Below are 16,424 nucleotides of genomic sequence, written 5' to 3'. Positions count from 1 at the left end.
ACAGCTGCATGCTGAGGAGACATGACCTAGTGTGCTCTGACCCTGAGCACCCTGAGCAGGCTGGGAGAAGGCCCGGGCTGTTGTAGACACAATACATGGCAAAATACCAACAGGTGCTCTGCCTGGATGGTCCCCATCAAGACGCCCCAACCCTGGGCAATGGCAGCTGGCCCTCAGCCTGCCCTCCATGTTCAGGCTCCCCTGTACCAGGTGGGAGAGGCAGATAGGCTGACAATGCTCCCAGCCCTTTTACTCCCCTTTCCTCCTTTCTGAGCTATCCAGGACTGGCCAAGTTCAAGTCAGGTGTCCAGGGAGGGCCAGAGCCCAAGCTGCCATGTGTGGCCATCTGTGGAGTTTGTCCCATGAGACTGAGGGCTGGACAGGCTGATGCAGGAAAGGCAGAGGGTCACAAAGTGAGTCTCACAGCACAGGCCACAAGACGTGGACTTAGGTGAGGGTGTCGGTGGCAGTGCGAGCTCCAGTATTGCTTTTGTCATTTCGTTTCCAGCTTTAAGACTCCAGGCATTTTCTTCAAGGAAAAAAAAAAAAAAAGAACTAGAGCAAACCTTTCAAGTTTTAAAAGACATTTCAACAAAAGCAGATGTCTGGCTTGGCTGACATTGCACAGGACTGCAGTTCCAGGCTGTGCCATGGCTGCAGAGATAGTGCCTGGGTCCCAAGACCCCAGAGTTCAGGAAGGCTGCTCAGAGGACCCAAGAGGCAGATGGATAACATGTCCTCTGAGGCCTAAGAGAAAGCCACCCCACACCAGGCAGGCAGCACCGACTCAAGTCCTGCCTGAGCCACACTGTCTTCACACTGAGGTCAAATGAAGGAGGAACAAGAAGGGTAAAGTGCAAACACAGCAGTCTCCCAGCAGAGCTGGGGCCAGGATGCAGCAAGGCTCCTACCAGTTCTGGTTGTCCCAGCCCTCATCAGTGGCTGTAGATGGGGCAGCCTTCTTGGTGGCCTTTGCCCTGACCTCCCCACTGGCTCCCTCCCAGCTCTCCCAGCCATCACTATTGCTGTTCTTGTTGTTGGATGCAGAACCCGAGCCCCAAACATCCCAGCTGTCCGAGCTCCTCCTCCCTGTTGAGGCATCTGCGTAGGTCCAGCTGTCACTGCTTGGGGACTTGGCCTTGGGGGGCTCGGCACTCCCGAAGGTCTCCCAGAAGCTCTGGTCTATGGTGCTGTTCTGGGAGTTGTCTCCACTGCTGTTTTGGTAGCTGTGGCCCTCTAAGGGTCTATTACAGAGAGGAACAAGATCTCAATAGTTGTCACAGAAAGATACTTGTGCTGCCTGTATCCCTTAAGCTGCCCAATCTGCTCAGGTCTCAGGCTCTCTAGAACAAGATTCACCACTTCATAAGCCCAGCCTACATTTGACCAGGGTGTGGCAAATGCCTACAACAGCTCCATGCTCTCTTCCTAGCTAGGCAGGTTGCTGCCCTTTCACGTGCTTCCTAGCCACCCTTGTAGGGTCAGAGTACCCAACTAAGTGAGGGACCCTTTTCTCTGAGAGTTAATTTGGCCTTGGTAAGGGTCCACTCTGGTGCTGAGAGCATGGAACTTTTAGAAGGGATTGAGTTCCTCCTGCTACCTCAATCCATATTCCCAACCATCACCCAAACCGTAGGGTATTTACTAGGGCACTGGGAAAGAGCATGTTGCCTCTGTCCATGAGCCAGGGGCTCTGGTGGTAAGGGTGAGAGGGCAGTCACTCTGTTTCTAGTAAAGGACGATGTGTACAACACTGGGCAGAGGGTGCTAGGTCAGGCCACTAGCTATCTCTCAGGAGCCCAAAAGACCCAGGGCCTGAGGTGGGGACATGGTCTACCTGTCCGATGTGTCTTCGGCTTTCCCAGAAAAGAAAGTAGTAACATCACGCCATCCCTTGCTGCCAACTCCCTGGACCTACAAGGAGACATGAAAAGAAGCTGGGACCCCACTGCACATAGCACCTCTGGCTCTATAACATGAACAAAAATGGATGTTGCTCTGCTGAGAAGCCCTGGACAAAAACCTGGAGGAGTATCCCATATAGATACACGCACACATATGTATACAGTAACACAGCAGCCGTGCTGAAGCAACACTAGCTGTTGGCTGCGTAGTTAGATGCTTACAGCATCTCTCTCTACCTTCTTTGCAGAAGCAGTTCCTGTGATGGGTAGGACAATTCCAAATGGATAGTAAAAAGCATGGCCTTACGCCAGGAGGTGGTGGTGCCCGCCTTTAATCCCAGCACTCAGGAGGCAGAGGCAGATGGATCTCTGTGAGTTTGAGGCCAGCCTGGTCTACAAAGTAAGCTTCAGAACAACCAGGGCTACACAGAGAAACCCTGTCTGGAAAAACTACAAAAACAAACACAAAAACCATGGCATTCCCAATGTCACACTCAACACTTTGAAGGTGTTCAAAAGTTTCGAGCCACCACAGGCCTTGTCTTTACCACAATGCAATGAAGGTCTTCAGGAGGTGTCCTCCACTGCCATCACATTGGGAAATCTGATGATCCCACCCTCATTCCACCAGACTCTGAAGAGGACCAGCAACAGCTAACAAGGGCATTGGCACTTACCGAGGACAGGCCCACAGCAGCCAAGACAGAAAAGAAACACAGGTTAGTGACTGGCAAGTCCCCAGTAACCAAGCTGTTTCCATATTCCTCAAGCCCTCAGAAATCAGAGGGCAGTGGCCACTGCCTCAGCCGGCCCAAGGCCCTGTGGGGCTGCAGTGTCTAGAATATGGAGACTGGCTTTGGCTGTGCAAGTCAGCAGGGTCACCCTACCTTGGATGCCAACTGAGAGACCCCACTGGACACATCATCAAAAATCCTTCCCTCCTTCACCTGCACAATTTAAAGGGCATCATTAGGAGGTCTGAAGTTTCAGAGTGCAGAGAGACCTGTCACATTAAGTTCCCCAAGTTCACCAGGAACCCAGCTGGCTTCAGCTTCATAAGACCTCATCACTACCAAGAGGGCCCTGTGCCTTCCTGGAGAAGCCAACTGCTGTCCAGACTCCTGTTATGAGGAAGGATGGGGACTACTGACTCCTCCCAGGGCTAATACCCTTCTGAAGATAAGCACCACTGCCTGTGGCCAGGCCACTGGGATAAAAAAGAAGAAGAGCAAGTTCAGAGACACCCTTGGGAACTAACTGGAGGGACTAAGGAGCCCAAAGCCACCCTCGGACCAGAGAAAATTATAGGCAAGATTTTGCTGATCTCCAATACACCCATTTCCCCAGTCAATAAAGAGCCTCAGTGGTACACACAAACACCTTAACCACTGGTGCCACCCATACCTTCTCCTGTGCAGGCTTGAGAACATTCTCATTCAGGCTGTGGCCCAACTCCGAAGCCTGTGAGAAGACATACTATGTGAGCTTTACATGCAGCAACATTAGTTGCTGGACAATAAGCACAGGACAGCACAAGCTTTGCCAACAGAAAGGAAGGCAGTGGGACGTGGATACACATGGGGAAGCAGGGTCATAGAAGTGACACCAGAATGAAAGAACCAAGATATGAAGGGAGCTCCCACACAATGCTGGAAGCAGCTCTGGCTCTAGTCCACAAGTAAGGAGGACAGACATGGATCTGCTCACTGCAGGCACCTCTTCATCCATTTCCTAAAGCGGTCTTTGAACCTTACATGGAAGAAAAGCCTATGTGGGAGGCTCGGTGGAGAGATGGAGAAAAGGTTGGGGCAGAGCAGTAGCAGACAGTGGGTACAGCCTTTCCTGGTGCCACCATGGTTAATGGCCATGAAGCTTTGAGCCACCTTAGGAATATGACTTGTCTGGACCTTAACCTCAAAGCAAGACCAGATAAAAGGCTTGAAGGGGGATAATTCATTAACATAGGAAGGCTCTTTTCCAGCAAGGTGTGATTCCAGGAGTTATCTGGGTTGAGATATCATTTTAATCCATGAAATGAAAACTGAATTAAGCAGCCTTTCTCGCCAGAGCCCAAGGGGCCCAAACAACCTTGCTGAGGGAACATCTGGGCTGTGGCTCTTGGGGAAGATGAGCTTCCAGCACCAGCAGGTCAGGAAGGTGACACTGGTGACCAAACACAAAGGGAGATGCAGCCAGGAGCAAAGCACATGCTTAGCAGACATGGGGCAGCATGCACCAGTACAAACAGGGTTTACCGGCTCTGATTGCTGCTTGTAACCCCAAAACTTGACCCAGTTGGCATGAAGGCAGTTACAGAGAAAGAGCAGGCAGTGGGAGTCGCATTAGCAATGCCCAGAAGTACCAGAAAACACACCCCTCACCTTAACTTTTTTTTTTAAGAAGGGTCTCACAATGCAGCCATTTAACAATCCTCAGCTACCTGACTGCTGGCGTTACACCTGTGTACCACCATACCCTTGTATTACCTGTATCAGAACCACACCAATCTACTTTGGACCCTGGCATCATTATTTCTCTGCTCTAAAATATCACAGTCTAGACTCCATAATATGCCTGAGGAACCTGAGTCTACCTTAGAAGCTCTGAGGCAAAGCCAGGAAGGCTTCTCCAAGGTGGATCACTAGGGATGCTGGGCTGGAAAAGGTCCTGAGAGGCAGAAATGCATATGAATAGAGTGCTGCAGGCCACAAGGACCTAAAATCCTGCCCACCTCACCATGGAGGACAGATGACCAGAGCTCTAAGAATGGCAACTATTCTTATAGTCAGCTTGGAAGAAAAGTAAACTGCCAAGCTGAGACTGTCACTGCTGACCACACAAACCAAGCTGCCACGTGGGGATGCAGTGACCCCTTTCCAGCTGAACAGCCCAAGGCTGAGAGCCATGGCCTACACAATTCTTCCCATATAAGGCAGTTATGCCACAGTGGCTTCATGTCTATCAGTGGCTGTGGTAGATGAGGAAGCCCTGAACACAGGAAGCCCCCTGCTCGCAGCAGTTAGAGGCACTGAGGTATCACAGTGACACATGAGGACTGAGGAGGAGGAGGAGGAGGAGGAGGAGGACCTTCTTCACTAGGACCTCAGAACCTGAGCATTTAGCCCAGTATGCTTCCAGACACTGCATATAAGACTGAAGAATTTCAAAACAGAGAATAAAAGCTTCCCCTTTTTACCTTTTGACTTGCTTGGGATCCAAATTTTGTAGCCTAAAAAGGAAAAACAAAAGCCAGCATTTTGTAGTCAAATGTCTTGACCCTGATCATAAGGCTTTATCTATATGGGGCCCAAGTGGAGTTAGTTCCAGAACTCCCTCCTGGCAAGTACCCAGGTAGTCAGCACCAACCTGGCAACAGGGACCAGGTTGCCTAGCTTAGCAGATGCTAAGCCCACAAACTGCTGGGGATAGGACATGTTTGGGCCTAGCAGCCACCCCTAACCCCTAATTGTTCAACATGTGAGCAGCATAGTATCTAACTTATCTAGATATAAAGAACTGCTGACACTTGAGAAAAAGTAGGCCTGTCTACAGATGCCCAAGCTGGAAAGTAACTAGACCTCCCCTGGCCCCAGCCTTTCTAGAGATGAGGAAACACACCTTCTCAGCAGCCAGCAACTTCTCCATGGCAAATGGGCAGGAAGGCAGATACAATGGCTTCCAGCTTGTTTGGATGGCTATGAGCACTATTGGTCAGGTTCTTGAGGACCAGTGGGCCAGTTTACCTCTATCCCTGTTCTTCTTAATACCATGACCACACAGCCCAACCCCAGGCTGAAGGCCTGTATCTTCTGGTTTCTTCCTATCAGTGCTTGCCAACTCATTGCCAGAGTCAGACATGCTCCCTATGCAGCATGGTCTATCCCAACAAGGCCTTTCAAGTTCTCCTCTCATTGTAAGTAAGAGTGAGGGAGAGAAGCTCGACTATCCCAACACTACTCTTAAGACCTAAAGGCAAAAATTCAGGCACAGGTACCCATCAGCTATTCACTAGTACTGTGTCTGTCTCTACCCACATGAAGTCAAGTCAACCTCTGCAAGTAGTTTGTCCTGGGCCAACCTGCAGTGCACAAGGCCCCATGCTTGTAATGTTAGAAGGGGAACCATATGTGGAAGGACCCCAGAACCCTAGGCCAGTGGTGGACAGCATACACCCCAGAGTTACTTACACCCTCCTTCGCTGCAGAAGCAAACTTGCTCGCCCCAGTGGTAAAACTGCTCCAGCCCTGAGAAGACAACAGAGAATGGTGGAGCATGGCTTTCTAGACCTTGTACATGCCATACTCTCGACACTTCAGCACAGAAGACTCCACAGAAGGCACATCACAAACCTCTATAGCTCTGTGACCAGCCAAAGGCAGCCAAGTGCTGTAGTATCCATACTCCCCTTGCCAGCTGCAGCATACAGAACACTTTCGTACTGTCCTTCCCAAGAGGAAGGACTCAAGACACCAACCACAGCACAGGATGGCTACCAGGCCTCTTGGGCAGATATAAAGGGTGTCAGCAAAGCTGCACTCACTTCTTTCCTTACTCCTTCCCGCCTCCCAGAGGAGCAGACAGTGGTGGGGAAAGACCTTCCTCTAAATTCAAAGTTATTTCCTCACCAATACCTTCCAAAGTAAATTAAAGCCACTTCAATATAAAAACATCCCACTTAAACCACTGGCTTTTGTCCCCATAAGATAGTGCAGAGAAACCGACAGACTTTAGGAGACACCTATATTCATGGGTGTTCCTTAGAAAAGGTCATCAGCAGAAGACAGGAAATAAGCTTGCAATAACGAGGAGGGGCTTTAAATAGAGCTCTACAGGGCCTGATATGGTGGCGCACACCTTTAACCCAGCACTTGGGAGGCAGAGGCAGGTTGATCTGAGTTCGAGGCCAGACTGATCTACAAAATGAGTTGTCAAAAAAAAAAAAAGAGAGAGACCTCTCAATAGCAACATGCTTTATGATAAAAGCCTGCTTTTTCTGTCCTAAAGAAGACCCAGTGTTGATAGCAGGAAAATGACTGTCACTGCCACAGTCCTACAACGACACTCCCTTGGGGCAAAGAGGCAGTTTAAAGCAAATCTTTGGTTTTTGAGACAGGTTCTCACTATGTAGCCCAGGGTAGCTCACTGCAATCTTCCTGCTTCAGCCTCCCCAGGGCTAGGGCTACAGGGGTGCATTACAATTCGACTTCAGTTTTAAAACAATTTTTGAGCCAGGCATGGTGGCTCATGCTTGTAATCCCAATATGCAGGAGGATGGAGCAGGCAAAACATTGCAAATTTGAGACCAGCTTGGTCTACATGAGTTCAAGGAGGCCACACAGAGCTACAGGCAAGAGTGTCTCAAAAAAAAAAAAAAGGGGGGGGGGGTAAAAGATTCATACATTCATGATACAAAAGAAGAGGGTGATGCTGGTCTTCCATCTGTGCCTGTCAGTCTAGACTCCAGTGCACATGTAGAACAGCAGATTTCTGCATTCTGCCCCTTTTCACAGTAAGCATTTATTCCTCTTATGCATTGTGCTTATTCATTCGTATTTTGAAAATCTGGTATCAATATAAAAAGCCTTTCCTCAGGGCTGGAGAGATGGCTCAGAGGTCAAGAGCACTGACTGATCTTCCAGAGGTCCTGAGTTCAATTCCCAGGAGCCACATGGTGGCTCACAACCATCTGTAATGAGATCTGGTACCCTCTTCTGGCCTGCAGTCATACATGCTATATACATAATAAATAAATCAATCTTAAAATAAACAAACAAACAAACAAACAAAACAAAACAAAACAAGCCTTTCCTCCTTTTTTTTTTTTTAAGACAGGGTTTCTCTGTATAGTTTTGGTGCCTGTCCTAGATCTCGTTCTGTAGATCAGGCTGGCCTCGAACTCACAGAGATCCACCTGCCTCTGCCTCCCAAGTGCTGAGATTAAAGGCCTACACCACCACTGCCCGGTGTTGTTGTTTTTCAAGACAGGGTTTCTCTGTGTAGCCCTCGTTGTCCTGGAACTCGACACTGTGTCCTGTGTCCTAGAACACAGGAGGCACTCTGTAGACCAGGCTAGCTTTGAACTCAAAAGATCCACTTGCCTCTGCCTCCCAAGTGCTGGGATTAAAGGTGTGCCCTACCACATCTGGCCTATTTCTTCCTCTTTTCACTTGCAGCATCCAGGAATGGATGTATCATCTGACAATTAACAGCAGCCCCTGCCAGCCCTTCAGGATGCTTGCATTTATGATTACTACAGAACACAACACTACAATGAACAAAAACAGCTTAAAAAAGATTAGTTTCCTTGGAAAAGCAAGCCTAAGACACCACACCCTGAACTTCTGACCTGGAGCTTCCAAGTTGCCTTGAAAGCAGACAAATGGCCCCAAGCCCAAGCATCACACTCCAGCAGAATGCCAGAACCTTGGGCAGTCTCTGCTCGGGGCCTCACTTCCTGAGTCAGCCTACCCAGCACAGGCCAGGAGGCTAGGTCGGCCTTCCACTGAACTCAGGACATGACCTGGAAATAAGAGGTACACAGGCTCCATAGAAAACTTTCAGTGCTTTGAGGAAATCTACCTTGGTAAATTTGAAATACATGTTTTATGGTCAGAGTAAGTAAGTGGCTGCATACATCTGGGATATGAATAAAAGGCCATTTTGTAAAAGAACCATTCACTGAAGGTAAACAAAAAGGGGCCCTTATCAGATCAAAGGGTATGCGCCCCAGGAATACCCACTCTGTCCATGAAGGGTCCTCCTTGTCTTGGCACTAGACAACCCCTCTGGCTATGCCTGCCACAGGAGGCACTCTGCAGGTCTCCTTACCGAGTACAGGGATGACATGGCATTGTTGAGGAAGTCGTCTTCTCTCTTCTGAGGTGGCACTGTGTTCCCAAACCCTACATAGCGATTCTCCTGAGCCCTGAGAATAAACAGACATCACTAGCCACAGCCATGAATTTTGCCACTCCTCAACGGTGAGACACTGGCCAGCAGGAGAGGTGCCTCCTCCCTCTCACAGGACATACTGCATTCTGCACAACGGGAACAGGAGCTATACAGATACTTTTTACCACATGACCTGAGGTTCTTCAGCAGTACCCAATCCCAATAAGTGGGGTTACTGGAAAGCATCATTTAAAGGCCAGGGAGATTCCAGGAAGAAAATGCATGATCTTTAATATTGGGGTTTCTTCCTATTCAAAACCTCCACTCAAACCTGGGCCATCTTGGGGCTTACCATAAGTGAACCCTGGATTACACACACTGTGGACACATATAGAAGGAGTGGAAAGAGCCCCAACCCAATGGAGTAAACCCCTGCAGAGTGGTCTGTCAAAGGTGCCCTCAGCTGCCTGTTTGCTATCCCTGGCTTGAGAGGCCTTACCCCTGATAGGAGCCCAGGTCATCATTCAGCCAGTCTTCAAAAGCCTTGTCCCCAGAGGCAGTCACATTCTGTGGCTGGCCAGAGGGTCTGAAATAGAAAGTTAAAGGCCAGTAAGGCCTTGACAACACCAAATGAAACCACACAGTCTTTGTGACATTTCATATCATATATGGGGTTAAGCATCAACCAGCTCTGACCCACAGGCTGCTCAGCCACATCTGAGTACAGTGGTTCTCTGCCCCAGTCTAACAGCAGCTGACAGTGAATTCTGCACTTGCCAGGAAGGGCTCAGAGCTGGGAAAGAAGACTGAAGCCATCAGTGGTGCTAGGACCTTCTCATCAAGTTCTGCAGGACCTGGGAGTGGAGGATGTGCTGTCATTTAGTACACAAAGTCATCTCCTGTGCCTCGTCCATCTTACACCAGCCTCCACAAGGGACACTCTTCACAGTGGAACTTGGTGTGCACAACAGGGATCTGTACCACCTTGGGCCTATTCTATGGTATGGCCATATGGCAAAAAAGACACAACAAACATCCCCACAGGTACTGTTCATAGGGTTGTACGACACACACATAGGGTTGTATGAATCAACCCTCCTGCAGAACAGGTTGAGATGCTACTTCTTATTTGGGGTAAATTTTTATTAGAAGTTTGCACTGTTTCAGAAATGTTAAAAAGCTACTTTTCACTGACTTCTGGGAATAGCTGACAATTGGAGCTCTTTCCACAAGTGGAGGAAATGAGGTTTCTATGGGAATCCTAAGCTACCACTAACGCGAGGGTGAAGCTGAGATCTGACCAGCTGGTCAGAGGAGCTACCGGTGGGCAGTGGACTGCAGCATCTTGGGCTGAGGTGGGGTCCAGTTCTGTGCAGGCGATGACTCCAGAGACCACTCTCTACCTTCTGCCAAAGTAGCCACCTAACAAGATGACACAAGACATAAGGGGATATACCATCTACTCAAGCATGTCCAACTCTACAAGCCAGTACCACGAAGCCATGAACCAGGGCTCTTATGACGATGAGAATGTCAGTGACCTACTGGCCACTATGGTTGCAACTTTAAATGCACAAGGACTCATTAATTTGACCCTCAATCTGAGGAAGGCCAAATTCTCAGAGGGTCTGCAAAATGAGCTAGTCTAAGGCACTATGATCACATAGGTCATTTGTATTCTCTGTAGGCAAGAAAAGCCTGCCCTAGGTTTAGTAAAGGCCACTTGTCTTTGTCTTTGTTCTTGGACAGTACAAGGCCTCTATAGATGTTGAAAGTGACAAAAGAAACCTGTCTCCCAAAGCCACTAAAGCCAGATTCTGGCCACTATGAAAATGTGCGCTATGCACTCACCTCTGTGTGTGAGGCAAGCTAGATCAGTCCTTACCTTATCCCTAAAGAGTGCTGCGGCTCTGCTGCTATACTTGTCCTGCAAGGACCAGTTAGGCTCATAGTCCTCCTGTGCCTCCAGGAATTCTCGGAACTTAGCATTCCCACCAGCCTTCATCTTCTCAAGCTCGATGTCCTTCCATTTGTCCATTGTAACAGAGCGTACAAAGCTAGAAACCAGATATCTGATCTGATTACCAAGTATGAGGGGCCCCAAGTAGCCTCCCAACCCAAGATCACATCCTGAGCTAGATACAAGAGCTCCTTGTATTGAGGCAGAAGACAGAAGAAGCTTCATAGAGGCAAGCTGAACAACAGCTGATAATCTTGGCAGGTGTTAGTGGAGTTAAGACCATCTAACAAGGTGGAAAACAGCTCCCTAACATCCTGTCAGATAGCAGTTTGGGCAGCAGGCCCCACAACACGGAAAGTAGGATAGATGCAGGATATGCAGGGGCTCAGTGGCAGGACACTGACCTGAGGTGCACCCCAAGCCCACGGTGTCTCCCAGAGCATTCCAGGCAGATCCAGATGCCATAAGTCACGCTGACCCACTGAGGATTGAATGCACCACACTCAAAGCAAACCTGCAAAGGGAGGCCATACACAACTCACCAGGCAGCTCAGGGTGGGGTTAGGACCCCAAAGACGCCCCAAAAGGATGCAGAAGAGGAGCAGGCCACATGTGCAAAGACTGAACTAAAGAGCTAGTACCAATAAGCCGGACAGGGCTGCTCAGATTGGTCAAAGGATGTGGGTTCAGGACAAAGCTGGAGGTGGCAGAAGCTGCCTAGAAACTGGCATAAAGATAAAAAACCTCTCATAAGAAAAATGTTCAGAAAGGAGACCGAGCATCCTCAGCATAATCTGAGCAGCGTGACAGAAGTCCCACTCCCTACAGCCACATGAGTGAGCACCAAGAACAGCCGGCTGCTCCCCTATGACATGATCAGTCTCTCCAAGGAGGGACACCACCATAGCTGCATCTGACACCAAGACATTCACCAGCTTACCCAAGCCCAGCCCAAAGGTTCACACTCACATTGTTCTCATCCTGTGCTCTGACTTCTTTAAGTACTTTTCTGGTTCTTGGGCTGGCCATGGTACTGCAAGGAGGAACACAAACCCTTACTATAAAAGAAGGAAAATGAATTGGCAGTGCAATAACATTGCATAGTGATGACTTCTTCATAACATCTGCCACAAAACTGCTGATCTGACAGTGGTAGTCCTACACAGTACAGGAGCCACTTCACATGGGAGGAGGGAATCTCAGGCTACAACCAGCAGTAAGAGTCAGGAATGAAGTACAAGTTCAGCCACTCTGTGCCACCAGGCAGCATACTGGCTAAAAAGCCCTGTCATTTGGTGATAAAACTCACAAGGAGTAACCTTACAAAACATATGAAGATTAGCAACTAAATCTGCTTCCCCTAAAAAGGGCAGCTCACTGATGGAAGAGTATTCTGTACTTCCTACCTCTCTGCCAGCTCTCCAAGTTGGTGTAGGAAGCCCTCAGGCTGCAACAAGGGCCAAGGAAGTATTCCTGGCAATGGTGTTAGTCTGTAAATAGGTCCTCTATGAGGACATCCTGACAGATAAACGTGAAATAATAGGATACAACAATGACCACAGACCACTGCCTGGTGCCTTTGGTGGGAACAGAAATAAGGCTCAGCTAAAGAGAAAAGCTCACTTTCTTTTTAAATATTTTCTTCCTTCCTTCTTTTCGTTTGTACCTGTCCATCCACAATGTATGCCTATGTACACATGTGGAGACCAGAGGAGGACACAGGTTGTCTTCTACAGATTTCCATCCTATGCCCTTGGAATACTGAACTTGGAGCTCAGCTGAAAACAAGCTCCCACAATCTTCCTATTTCCATCCTCCAATGCTGGAGTTATAGACATGTGCAGCCATGCCTGGCTTTTATGTAGGTACTGGAGATTTGAACTCAGATCTTCATGCACACACAGGAAGTGCTCTTACCCCCAACTGTTTCCCTAGCCACTGTTCTTGTCTCATATCTGCCAGTTTCAGCGATGTTTAGCTTTAACTGGTGGTCCATTTACTTCAGGACTAAGAAAATAAAGCAAAAGCAACAGACTGTGCCAACCACAAGGCTGGATGTAAACTAATCCCAGTGTTATTGCACATACCAGCACTGAGGGAACTGGAGGCAGGACCTGGGCCTCTAGCCATCCCCCTTGCCAGCCCACCAGTCAGGTGTGGTCTTTCCAGAACTCATCCATTGCAATGGACCCATGCTGTTTCCTCTAATTCACAGGGCAAACACATACAAAAAACAGGTGAGCACTCTCTCTGACAAAAGCTACAGGTTTTCAGTGTTTTGCCTCACTACTTACTTGCTGTTAAGACTGAAAATGACCATTTTCTATTCATGTGGTTCACATTAAAAAAAAAAAAAAAAAAAAAAAAAACCTCTGTCCTAGATCCCATATTTCATTTAGAATTTAAGTCTGAAGAAACATGGTGTTCAGTAAAGGGAATCTTGACTCTCAACCCACCAATTCTCCTGCATCTTGAAATTTCTATCTTTTAGCATGACCAGGATCCCCTTCTTTCTGATGTTAGGAAATATTTGTTTTCTGTAACTGTTTGAAACTAAATCCTAGTTCACTCTAGCTTCCTGTTACTGTGTTAACTACATGTTAGGATGGCACCCTAAAACCACGAACACACAAATCCAGACTCCTGCATGTAGGACTCGGGCCCTGGCATGACTCATTCAGACAGAATAGTTAGCACCCCAATTATCTACTCATGCACACCCCCAGACAGTTCTGAGCATTTGGGAAGACAGAGGTAGATCTAAGTTTACAAAGCCCTCTGCATTCTTCTCCAGTAGCACATAAACAGCCATCACCAAGACCAGTGCAGGTTTCTGTACTCAATCTCAATATTCAAAGCACTGTGTCTGCCCTCAGAGGCTCACAACTACACAATGGAGACAAACAAAGGCAAGAAGTCAGCATCTCATGACACAACTCTGTACTTCTCACTGTGTGAAATAAATAAAGGACATTCACAGCTACAGGGAAAAGTAGATGACTCGGCTTGGATTTTGTTTGTTTTTGAGACAAGGTCTTTCTACATACCCTTGGCTGTCCTGGAACTCACTATGCAGACTAGGCTGGCCTCAAACCGAGATCTGCCTGCCTCTGCTTCCCAAGTGCTGGGATTAAAGGTGTGCACCATCATCCCTGGCTTGGTTTGGATTGAAAAAAGTCTCCTGTGTGGCAAACTTTGGGTATTAGTGAGTAATTACTTATCTTAAATGTTGTTTAATAACATGAAAACAAGTATCTGCTCACTTTCACCAGCTTAAATATGGCTCAAAAAAGGTTCAAGAATCCTTTTTAAAAAAAAAAAAAAAAAAAAAAAAAATTTCTTTCTTAGGTGTGTGTATAATGTGTCCACAGTACTTGCCTAGAAGCCTCGAAGGTGGGAGTCAGCTATCTCCTTCCACCATGTGAGTTCCAGGGACCAAACTCAGGTACTCAGTCTTGGTGGCAAGTACCCTTACCTGATAATCCATCTCTCACCCACCCCTAAGAATTCTTAAAGCTGAAATAAACAACGACAAAGTTCTCTTCCTTCAAGCACACATAACCAGTAAATACTGAAGCAAATAAGGATATTTTCAGACTTTACTAAGCTACATGTCACACTACAGAGCATTTGGTTCTTAAAATGGGACATGATGAACCTTTGAGGTCAAAAGGACACCTGGGAACATAGCGTGGCCCTAAGGTTATAGTATGGGTGACAAGGAGAAATACTAATTGTCTTTCTCAGAAATGCTCAAAGCACACAAAGAACCCATGTCTAAGTTATGCTTCTTCGCTCTGAAGAACAGGTGGTTTCAGAACATCACCTTGCCCAGGACTGTAGGTAGGGCTCCGTTGCTGCAAACACAGCACAGCAGAAATAGGAAGCCTGAAACAGAGCGGATTATTTCTGACGTGTGGTGCTAAAGAGGGCAATCATAAGCACATCCTTCTAAACCCAGGTAAAACTGAGAAAAGATTTTAGAAGGCTGGTCCTTTGGGGGTTTTATTGTTGGTTTGTTTTGTTGTTGGTTTATTTTTTCCACTTTCGGCAAAGTACTCACTTCAAAGGCCAAGAAGGAAAATGATCAACAAGCTGAGGCTAGGGAGTGTGGCTTCCTGGCACCTCTGGACAGAATCTTCTTTCGAAGTGAAGGGTAGCGGCCCTTTCCCGGGTAACTGGGCTATGCAGAACCGGTCTGCGCCCGAGATCGCCGAGTGACCACTTAGATCCGCGTAATCGCTAGGCTGAAGAGAGGCAGGCTCAGAGGCCGAGGGGTCTGGACCACCGCAGCGAGGAGGTCCGCTCACACAATGGGGCGGCCGCTGGGGACCGAGAAGAGCAGCCTCACACAGGGATCCTGGAGTCTGGGGTCCCAGGAACAGGAATGTTACGGGTCGGGGGACTGGAGAGTCCTGGGCCAGGAAGCTAGGGAATGGGAGGTAAGGGGCGCGGGAGGAACCGGGAGCCGTGGAGTCAGGGATGAAGACTGGGGGCGTCGGACAGTCGGGGTATTAGGGGACCAGGGCCTAGGGGCGTAGTGTCGAGGATTAGAGGACCAGGAACCCGGTAAACTGAGAACCGGAAGGTCATGGAACTGAGGGTCCGCGGGTCCCGGGTGTCCGGGCCGCGAGCTCACCTGCTGCCCTCAGGGCGTCGGGTCCGGCCGAGTTGCCAAGCTGGACTGGGTGCTCAGATTCCCCCACCAGCCGCCAGCAGCTTCCGGCTACGTCGCGCTTCGAGAGGACTCATGGGAGGCCTGCGATGTGGTACTTCCGCTTCCGTGAGCGAGCCTCGAAGCGGGGCTTTCTTCCGGTCTGTCCAACCCTTGGGCCTCGCGCCGTTTGCTGGGGAGCTCCGGAGTGGGCGGAGCCGCATAGCAAGGCAGAGCGGGTGGGTCCGGGTAGCGGTCACGGCAGCCGGGCATCTGGGAAATCCACGATGCCGACCAAGGCTGGACCGGAGCAAAGAACTGCCCGCGGCCACTGTCAACTCGAACCGCGGACTCGTGGTTTAAAATAGACTTGGGCCGGCTGTTCTGGTCAAATCACTTGGGTTAATTGCTGGTGGTTTTTAGTTTTGTATACACTGTGGGCCTGTCTGTGCCATGTATTTCTCCCTCGTCGACTGCTTGATTTTCTTTCTGGTTTTGTTTTTCGAGATGGGGTTTCTTTAAAACCTTGGCTGTCAGCCTGGCCTCGAACTCAGAGATCTGACTGGCTTTGCCTCCTGAGTGCTGGGACTTAAAGGCGTGCGCCACCACCGCTCGGCTCGTTTGACTTTCAGATTTACCAAACCAAACCTACCTGCAACGAAATGTACAGTGAGTGAGGCATTTTGTCAAATACATACGGTTGGTACCCGTACCACCGTCAGGGATAATGCGTCCCTTCTTCCATCCACTGTTGGAGTTTCTGTCACAGGTTCAGAACTTTGTATAAACAGAATAACGAAAAATGTAGTGTTAGATGACTTATCCAGAGCCCAATTTTGTGGCTTGAGACAGGCTCTCACACTGTAGCCCAGTTTAGCTTGGAATTCGAAGACCTTCCATGGCAGTATTTTCTTCCATAGACTCTCAGGAGACTGGGAAGAGGAGCTGTTTCTGATGAAACCCGAAATGGGCTGACCTGCCCCCTGGAGGCCAGTCAGAGCTACATGCTTCCTGA

At 48.7% G+C, this 16,424-nt stretch overlaps 1 protein-coding gene across 5 annotated transcripts; it reads right to left on the bottom strand.

Annotated features, from left to right (window-relative positions):
- Positions 1-611: 611 nt before the first annotated feature.
- On the bottom strand, positions 612-15,507 carry Arfgap1 (ADP ribosylation factor GTPase activating protein 1). 5 transcript variants are annotated; one of them, XM_059262114.1, is made up of 14 exons: positions 15,395-15,507; positions 14,819-15,002; positions 11,725-11,788; positions 11,160-11,269; positions 10,681-10,852; positions 10,117-10,217; positions 9,295-9,381; positions 8,733-8,829; positions 6,092-6,148; positions 5,101-5,133; positions 3,309-3,365; positions 2,792-2,851; positions 1,838-1,914; positions 612-1,244 (listed from the first exon to the last, which is right to left on the bottom strand). In XM_059262114.1, the coding sequence occupies exons 3-14, from the start codon at positions 11,782-11,784 to the stop codon at positions 908-910; spliced, it is 1,248 nt and encodes a 415-aa protein (XP_059118097.1). In that variant the 5' UTR covers positions 11,785-11,788; positions 14,819-15,002; positions 15,395-15,507; the 3' UTR covers positions 612-907. The 5 variants fall into 5 exon arrangements, with proteins under 5 accessions (XP_059118097.1, XP_059118099.1, XP_059118096.1 ...); XM_059262116.1 differs by lacking the exon at positions 11,160-11,269; XM_059262113.1 differs by lacking the exon at positions 14,819-15,002.
- Positions 15,508-16,424: the final 917 nt, after the last annotated feature.

The sequence above is a fragment of the Peromyscus eremicus genome, chromosome 4, assembly GCF_949786415.1.
Source record: "Peromyscus eremicus chromosome 4, PerEre_H2_v1, whole genome shotgun sequence".
NCBI classification, from domain to species: domain Eukaryota; kingdom Metazoa; phylum Chordata; class Mammalia; order Rodentia; family Cricetidae; genus Peromyscus; species Peromyscus eremicus.
The sequence above is the reverse complement of the archived record's forward strand: the minus strand, read 5'-3'. Positions and strand labels throughout refer to the sequence as shown.